This window comes from Diabrotica undecimpunctata, chromosome 8, assembly GCF_040954645.1.
Source record: "Diabrotica undecimpunctata isolate CICGRU chromosome 8, icDiaUnde3, whole genome shotgun sequence".
NCBI classification, from domain to species: domain Eukaryota; kingdom Metazoa; phylum Arthropoda; class Insecta; order Coleoptera; family Chrysomelidae; genus Diabrotica; species Diabrotica undecimpunctata.
In genome coordinates, this window is record NC_092810.1 from 15,588,843 (window position 1) to 15,598,381 (window position 9,539).

Consider the following 9,539-nt stretch of genomic DNA (forward strand, 5'->3'; position numbering starts at 1 on the left):
TAATTTGGGATCCACGCTATTTTAACAACTAGGATTCCAATAATCTGGAAGGGTGTACAGCCTTAAAAGAGTTTAAAAACCTGACTGGATAGTAACTGCACTGGTGCGCGGAATCAACCATCCCACAGGGACCGGCCAGAGCTTGAATATGGCAAACACTACCAATCGGGCACACCCTGTACAATCAATAACTACTATTCGCCAAATCAAAGTACACGCTCTAAAAAGTGCTCGTATTTCTGATCCAACGAATATGGATTCCCAGCTCTACCAATGAGGAGGTTTGTACTAGGATGGTTTTATGTTGTAAGGATGAAACATAACGTTCACCCAAACGCAAATAGAACTGAAGGTAGATTATGGGAGATTTGGAAGACTCGAGCCGCACACTCTTCAGCCAATTACGTCTGGCAAACGACAATTCAAGCAAATCCACAATTGCAGAGCCACTGCAATAACACTGAAAATAATACTACCGCAGAGTATTTTGGGCTCAATCTCCTATTTAAATCCACAATTATATCAAGAAATACAAAAATAAATCTCTACAAAACAATAATACGCTCAGTCCTAACATATGGTTCATAGACCTGTGCTCTAACAAAAAGTAATGAAAACATGTTAGCATGTTTCGAAAGAAAAGTATAAAGGTAAATATATGGAGCAGTAAATGACGATGGAGTGTGGAGAAGGCGATATAACTTCGAACTTTATAGAATGTACATATGAACCAGATATCGTTAAACATATTAAGATACGACATCTGATATTGATCGGGTATGTAATGCGGATGGAACAAAATGACCCAGCTAGAAAAACGCTCCTTGATAGACCCATTGGTCAAAGAAGAAGAGGGAGACCCAGAACAAGGTTTCTTGATAACATCGATGAAGACATGAGAAATATGGGAATACGTGCTTGGCGGAGAAAAGCGATGGATGGGGACGAGTGGAAAGAAATTCTTGTGAAGGCTAGGGCCCACTCAGGGATATAAAGCCAGAACGATGATAAAGTAACAGACGAAAAAAGGGCACTAGAAACTTTGCATCATTAAATTTGCAACAAAATTGTCTTAGATAGGATACAAAGCCAACATATATAAAATTAATTACATTCCTTATCACATCCGTTTGAACAATTGCAAATACTAAAAATAAAATTGATGCTGAAAAATGCCAGGAAAAAGCGCAGTTAATGATGAGGAGAAAAATAAATACTTGAATATGATGAACTAGTGGTCAAATATAAAAATAAAGAACATAAAAAATGTTTAGTTTTCATGATCTTTTAACAACATAGATCAACCGTGTGGTTTGTTTGTGTGAATTTTTACTAGCTTCTTTTTGTTTAAATTATGTTCTTTTATGTCTCCTTTAAAATTAGTCAATAAATCCTGCCAGATGAATATTCTAAATGCACAAATATGAGATTGCATCTGAAGCATCTGAAATATTATGATTTTTATTTTATTTTAGCTCTAGCTAATACCTTCTGGACATCCGGTTACAAAAATAAAAACGAAAAATGGTTGTGGTTGAAAGGAGATCCATTTGTATTTACTAACTGGAACAAAGGAGAACCAAACAATGCAAGGGCAAACGAAAACTGTGTCACAATATTTAAATCTGGCATCGGCTCTTTATGGAACGACGATCCTTGCGATGCTAAATTAAATCCGTTATGTGAGAAAGTCGTTTCTTCTCAGAATGAAGGATCATCACGTTCTTGCAAAGTGCCAGTTGTGAATGTTTTTGTTGATAGAGATCACATTGATTATGCATATCAGTAAAAATCCGTTTTTGTCTGTAAATTGTCTAAAAGATACTCTGTAATTTCCTTATTAAAATGTTTGAACTAAACTATTTTTTGTGTTTATATTACTAAGAGATCCGTAATACAAACCTGCATCCCACAACTAAACTTATATTTACCCTTTAATTCAAACAAATATTTTGAAGTACCACATGATTCTGCTTGATTTTTACTAATTTTTTGCATCTCAACTAACCCGTGGTAGCTTAGGTTAAAATCAAAAAAGTAATTATTAAATACCACTGTAGGCTACAAAGTTTTTCCAATTCATTTATCACCTTTACAATTTTTTACCTTTCTATTAAAATCCAATAGTAACAAATTTAAAAATGTATTTTTAGCAATTGTTTTGTATTGTACTTTTATTTAAATCTTTTACTATTTTTTGTTATCTTCATATTTTTTACCTAGCACACTGGGCGTAAATTCCGCACTTGGCGCTCTAATTTTGGGGCGTAAAGTCGTACTTTTTTGTCGGGTATAAAAAAAAATGCAAGTTTTTGCATTTCAAGAGTTGAAAATCAACTCTAGACATGATCGTGCGTAGATGAATGTACACTGGCTTTTACTATTAAAAATTACTCAAAAACTATTGTACTCAGCATAAAAGATACTCAGGGACAGTACAAAGGCGCTATATTTGCAAGTTATTGCTAAAGTTGAATAATAGTGAAGAGAGCGGTGTCAATATAATATCCGATTAAGACTGCAGCATCCACTCCTTGATTGGCGTACACTTCGCTCAGGTCTATGGATGTACCTAATATATACAAATATTTTAATATTTTAACAATAGGTGCCCAATGTGTCCCGACCCTCCTTTACAATTAGGTAATTATTATAATGTAATTAATATAATTAATATAATTAATATAATTAATATAATTAATATAATTAATATAATTAATATAATTAATATAATTAATATAATTAATATAATTAATATAATATAATAAATAAAATTACGTCAATTTGAATATTTCTTACCTGGTAATTATTCTGGAAAATATAACAATTCGATTGTAATTACCAAAACTTAACTTGATTTCATTTAGTTTATATTCATAAAAGGGACTCACGATTCGATTTCGCTTCGCCATCTACTCACGACTCGAATCAGAGTCAATTTTTGAAAACAGTTGAAATTTATAATTTTTGGAATAAAGTATTTTCATATTTTGAATATTTAAACGTTTAAAAAATAAATATTAGTTAGCACAGAGTAACATTTCAGAATGTTTTCAATTAGGGTAGTTGAGAAGAAAATGAGTAGGCTGGTGAAAATATAGTAAAAATTTAACAGAGCACTTTTGTATTTTCAAAAAAATTTGCATTTAGCTAGCGTGAATGCATAGCTTATTGAATATTTCTCATCAACTGTGGCTTAGGGGGTCAAAAATTATAAAATTATGAGGGTGGATAAAATTCAGTAAAAACCTGGCAAGCAATTTATACTTTCAGTCATAGGTAGAGTACAGTAAAATTGTAAAATAGATTTTTTATCACCTTAAATATCAACCCAGCAGAATTATTGACTTCTTATAAGGAGTAGTTGAAGGATGAGTAATTAATAGTATGGTAATAAATTTGGAAAAACCTAGCAGAGCACTGTAGTATATCATAAATATTTTTTTTGGAATTCTACTAGCTTTAACCGTAAGCTAGCAGCATTTCTCCTCTTAAGAGTGGTTTGGTGGGGAAAAATTATTAGGGTGGTAATAAATTAGTGAAAAATGGGTGAAAAAATATTACGTAGGTTAAATTGGATTCCGCTCATTGGTCCCCGCCAGCTTAAGGGTCCTCAATATGTAGCTCGTGGAGCCTTATATAGATATGGTATGTCGCCTATACGGCGACATACGAGTGCAACGGTAAAACGCATCAAGTCGCTCCTACGGCAACAAACGCGTGCAAAGGCCACTCATATGTCGTTTAATATTAATAATGTTACAAACATTATTATCGTTAGAAATAAAAACCTGTATAAATATTACTTATCTGGACATACTAATCTAAAAACTCTCAAACACAAAAGTACGGCTCAAATTAGGCAGTTAAGAAATACTAAAATGCATACTTTAGCAAAAGTATGTTCTTCTTGAAAATGTTGATAAGAGTTTTTATATCCATTGACCCATAAATCGTAATAGATTACTGTTAATTTTTTGAAAGGCTCATTAAAAATTATCCCTACATTTGTTCTGCTCTCTCTCTCTCTCTCTCTCTCTCTCTCTCTCTCTCTCTCTCTCTCTCTCTCTCTCTCTCGTTCTCTCTCTCTCTCTCTGCTATTAAGCAAATTAATGAAATAACACAAATTTTATTCTATTTTAGCTTCAAATGTGAACTTCTGGACATCGGGTTACAAAAACAAAAATAAATGGTTCTGGCTGAAAGGGGATCCCATTGTATTCACAAACTGGAATGTTGGCGCGCCCAAGAATGAAGGATCAAATGAAGGATGCCTCATGGTATTCAAATCTGGCACTGGATCTCTATGGAATAATGCTCATTGTGATTCCAAATTGTTTCCGGTATGCGAGAAAGTAGTTACTGCTCAGAATGAAGAATCATGTTGCCGTGCTCCAGTGGTGAATGTTTTTGTTAATAGAGAACGCTCTGATAACCTTCAATAATATTTCTGTTCTGGTTTTTAACTTATATAAGATATACCCTGCACTTTGTGATTAAAGGTTTTGAAGGTAAATGTTTGTTTTGCTGATATTACTAAGAAATTCATCATGAAGACCAAAACCCATAACTAAACTTTAACAGATACATTAACTTTCGCGTAATATAAATTAATTTTAGTTTATTGTCGCAATACATTTAACTATGTCTAAATTTTAACTAGAAATGACACGTACAGCCAGCTAAAATATTGTAATGTAAGAGCAATGATTTTATAATTGAAGACTTTGGAATCAGAAGGGGACAAGCCACAATTTCGTCAAAATTGAGTTAACGTAGAAATCGCACACTTTAAAACCATATTAATGTCCTAAACAGACAATTTCAGCTGTTTTCTTCGTCCTGTTGTGTCACGATCATGTTATATTGCAACAGAAGGTTGCATGTAAACGGAAAATAGACTTTTCTGAGTTTGATTCTGAACACAGTGACAAAGATCCGTTTTTAAATGTTTCAGTTGAATATAAAGTCTAAGAAGTTAAAATTTGTAAGAAAGAGTTTCTTGCCGGCATTTAAAAAAAACGTATTGAAAGACTGGTTGACCAAAATAAAGCAGGTGCTTCTACGCCAAAGTCAGACAAAAGAGGTAGGAATTACAACAAGAAGAAAATACCAGAAGAACACTGTGAGAATGTTAGACAGCATATTAATTTATTACCAAAATACACAAGTCAATACAGCAAGCAAAAAAACTCAACAAAAGTCTACCTAGATTCCGATCTGTTATTTTCCAGTTCATACCATGATTATTTTATTGAGGGGTTCCACCAAAATAACTTTGTGACAGTAACCCAAGATAAATATAGCCGCATATTCTGCTCCGAGTTTAATAAAGGCTTTAAGTTACCTAAGAGCGATACCTGTAAAGTATGTGATGCAATGAATGTAAAAATTAATAAAGAAGTGACAAAGAAATTGCAGACATTGAAAATTGATTTGGAGTTACATTAAAGACGTGCCTAGACCATGCAGGACCTAATGAAATAGGACACAGAGGAAGCTAAAGCTACGGAAAATGTAATGGTAATCAGCTCTAACCTACAACAGGCTATACCAGTGCCAAATTTAACAGTGGGAGCAGCGTTTTATTCTAGAAAGGCATGAGTTTATAACTTCGGCATCCATGACTATATAAGCAGAAAGGCCTACATGTACATGTGGCCAAAAAATATTACCAAGCAAGGTAGCCATGAAATTGCCAGCATTTTACATAAACATTTTCGAACTAATAGACCCACTGCTATAAGCTTATAGTGTACACAGATAACGGCAGCGGCCAAAACAAAGTTGGTCTCTAATTTGGTTATGGTAACAACTTACTATAGAAGGCATTTTCGTTTCTATTGGGCACAAATACTTGGTAATAGGATAGACAAGACAGATATTACCATATGACCGTGATTTTGCAGCAATTGAAAAGTATGAGCGTCATCGATTAAAACAAGTGTATACTCCAGACGATTGGTAGGAAGCAGTGAGAAAATGAAAAAGAAAACTGCTTTGTGGTGATTGTATTGAAACAATCTGATTTTTTTTTCTTTTAAAAAATTACAAAGCGAGATTACGAAAAAAAAGTTATACAGATGACAAAGAAAAAGTTACTTTTTCAAAATATCAAGCCTCAAGTTTTCATCTGAACAATCTAACATAATGTATATCATACATCTTGTAAATGAAGGCTATAGAGCAGTATTAATTGGAAAGAAGGGTTTGAGGAAGTCAATTTTTTTTTTCCAGAGATTTGAAATCAAAATACAGTGGGTATATTCCGCTAAACAGAAAAAAATTGAAAATATTTCCCAGCCCTTACAGTTTATTCCGCCAGCTTTCCTAAATTTTATGAAGAGATTGGTGCTTGCCCAACAGATTCTACCAGATGCTGATATTGAACTAGTGGAAAACATTGAACATTTGGACGACTTTTCAGATATTGAAAATATTGACAACTGCATTTTTTAATGTTACATTTTATGTTCATTTTTTAGAATGTATTTTTTTCATACAAAAGGAGATAAGCCTTATATTTTTTCGAAAAATGTTGTCAAAAACCTCAAAACCTGTTAACCTTAAGTACCATGGCGGGGTCAAAATTGACCCCCCGCATTTTTTAATGCCAAGTTTCGCTACCGAAACATAGATTGAGCATTGCGCGCTTTCTGCTAATCTTCGACCGTAGGTGATTTATCGATCTACGAAAATTCCGTTAGTTTATCTGTTACTACTGCAGAGTTAGGCACGCATAGGGTCAATTTGACCCGCTTATGGTATGAGTGTTTATAGTGCAATTAACGAGTAATTGAAATGGCGGGGTGTAGTCGCAATAAACGTCCTCTGACACAGAAAGAACTTGAAGAGGAGGGACAAAAAATTATGGACAATGGACTAGATAGTGACAGTGAGTTTTTAGACCAGGCTAGTGAACACAGTAATCACGAAACAGAGAGTGAAGAGGAATGGGACGATGATGACGAAAAAAATTGGCAAATTAATAATTCCGAAACCTGGTAGTGAATATTCGGGTGAAGAAAGTGATATAGCTGACTCAAGGGATGTGTTTTATGGCAAAAATAGGTACAAGTGGTCTAAAACTTCTCCCACCTTTTCTCGTACACGTAAGCATAATTAAATTAGTCATTTACCTGGTGTTATTGGAAAAGCTCGAGCTAGTATGGCAGAGAAACCAGTTGATGCATGGGAATGTATTATTAGCCACGATATATTGCAAGAAATTCTTGAGAAAACCAATGAACGAATAACTAATATGGCTTCTAAATATAATTTACACAATTTATCGTGTCAATATACCAATCATCTTGACATAATTGAATTAAAGGCCTTCTTAGGCTTATTATATTTAGCTGGGGTACTTAAATCAATAATGAAGATTTAAGGTCTTTATTTGCTACGAATAGTACTGGCCGTAATATATTTCGAGCAACCATGTCACTAAACCGATTTTATTTTTTGCTTGGAAGCCTTTGTTTTGAAGACCCAGCTACTAGACAAGAACGTATTGCGCACGGAGATAAACTGGCAGCTATATCCAATATTTTTAATATGTTTATAATTAATTGCCAGTCCAATTATAGCTGTGGTGAATATCTCACAATAGATGAAATGCTTATTGCATTTAGAGGAAGGTGCCAATTCAGGATGTATCTCAAAAATAAGTCAGACAAATACGGTCTGAAAATGCAGTGTTTAGTAGACTCTAAGACACATTATTTGCTAAATGGTTTTATATATACTGGAAAAGATACACGCTGAGCAAATCCTAAAAAATTATCCATCCCCACTCTAGATGTTTTGACACTTATTCCACCAATTTCTGGTACAAATAGAAACATAACAGCAAATAATTGGTTTTCGTCCATTGAGCTCATAAAAGAACTGAGAAGCCATAAAATTTCATATGTTGGAACTCTAAAAAGAAATAAAAGAGAGGTTCCTGCTGAATTTCAACCCCAAAAAAACAGACCACCTAATTCTGCCTTATTTGGTTTTACAGGAAGCGAGAGCCTGGTACCTTTTGTTCCTAAGAAAAATCGTGCAGTGTTTTTAGTGTCAACTATAAATCATTCCAATACAATGGTTAATGGAAAGCCAGATAATTTTACAACGAGACAAAAGATGGGGTGGATTCATTGGATAAGAAATGTGCATGCTATAAAACTGGCAGAAGAACTCGTAGATGGCCTCAAGTAATATGGTTTCGCATTTTGGACATTGCAGGATTAAATGCTAACGTAATTTTTAATGGAGCTCAGGAAAATCAAATAATGGAAAGAAAATTGTTTCTAACCACTTTAGGTCAAGAACATATTAAGGCCCATTTAACTCGTAGAGCTCATCAAACTTGTTTATCAAGAGAAATTCGTAGTGCCATTTTTAAAGTTTTCGGACTTCAGGAACCAATGCCTGCCGCAAATCCAGAGCCACAACGACGAAAAAAGGGGGGGAAGGTGTAAATATGTCCATATTCCAAAAACCAAAATAAAGAAAGCTCATCGTGCGATAAATGTCGAGATTTTATTTGCAAAAATTATTCCCGCATACAGACGTTATGCATAAGCTGTGTTGAAAATTAAGGTAAAATCATGCTTGTCATTTTTGAGATACGAAATCTAAATCGATTTTTTTTATTTTATGTAGGAGCTATGATACCTAGATTTCACCATTGGATATAAAAAAACTGCACATTGTTATTATTTTTCTTATAATTCGAGAAAGTGCATAGCTATGTTAATTTGACTAAAAACAAAAGTTTTTTTTAAATAAAGTTATATCTAATTAACCAAATTCGTTTATTTTTATATTAATGTAAAAGTAGCTGTAAACAAAATAATTTAAAATAAAACAAGTTAAAAAAAAAATATTTTTTGATACAAAAAACAATGGGTACCTGCCATGGTACAAATGTTACTATTTTTGGCCATGGTAGTTAAGATAAAGATTTGTGTTGTGGTAAATTGGTTGAACTGAAAATAGAAGGAACGGAAACAATTACGGTAAACAGAACAAAGGGATGTGTATTTAAAAAAGACAAAGAAATGAAAAGAAGTCAGTCAGAAGAATACGTAAGAAGTGACAAAAAGGTATGCTTGACAAAGTGGAAAGATAATAAATCCGTAATTATGGCTTCCACGGCTTTTGGAGTAAAACCTTCACAAAATTTAAGAGATGGGACAAACAAGAAAAAAAAACATCTCGAAGTAACTTGTCCAAAAGTTGTTAACATATATAATGAAAAGATGGGAGGTGTTCATGTATGCGATCAAATGATTGAATGTTGAAATGTTGAATTCCCAACAAAAATAGTAAATTGAATAAACATTTTTGTCTTTCGCGTTGCTTAATGTGACAAATAGATTATTATATTATTAGGTAAAACAATAATAAGCGAAGTGTTTCTACGCATATATTATTTTCCGTAGATTTCTGTTTATAGAGAAAAATTACACTCGGCACAAATAAAAATTCCCGGACTTTTTAAATATAAATGTAGGTCATGAACCAAACTGCACTTAAGAGTTCACACA

At 33.3% G+C, this 9,539-nt stretch overlaps 1 protein-coding gene across 2 annotated transcripts in view; it reads left to right on the plus strand.

Moving 5' to 3' along the window:
* LOC140448305 (macrophage mannose receptor 1-like) overlaps window positions 1-4,505 on the plus strand; it is a 33,148-nt gene extending 28,643 nt beyond the window's left edge. The window contains exon 10 of one of the 2 annotated variants that reach the window (XM_072541392.1): window positions 4,144-4,505. In XM_072541392.1, coding sequence (XP_072397493.1) covers window positions 4,144-4,445 — 302 coding nt within the window. In that variant the 3' untranslated portion in view covers window positions 4,446-4,505. Of the gene's footprint in view, window positions 1-1,475; window positions 1,854-4,143 lie in introns of those variants that run through there. The other variant, XM_072541391.1, reaches the window with a different exon arrangement.
* The last annotated feature ends 5,034 nt before the right edge of the window (window positions 4,506-9,539 follow it).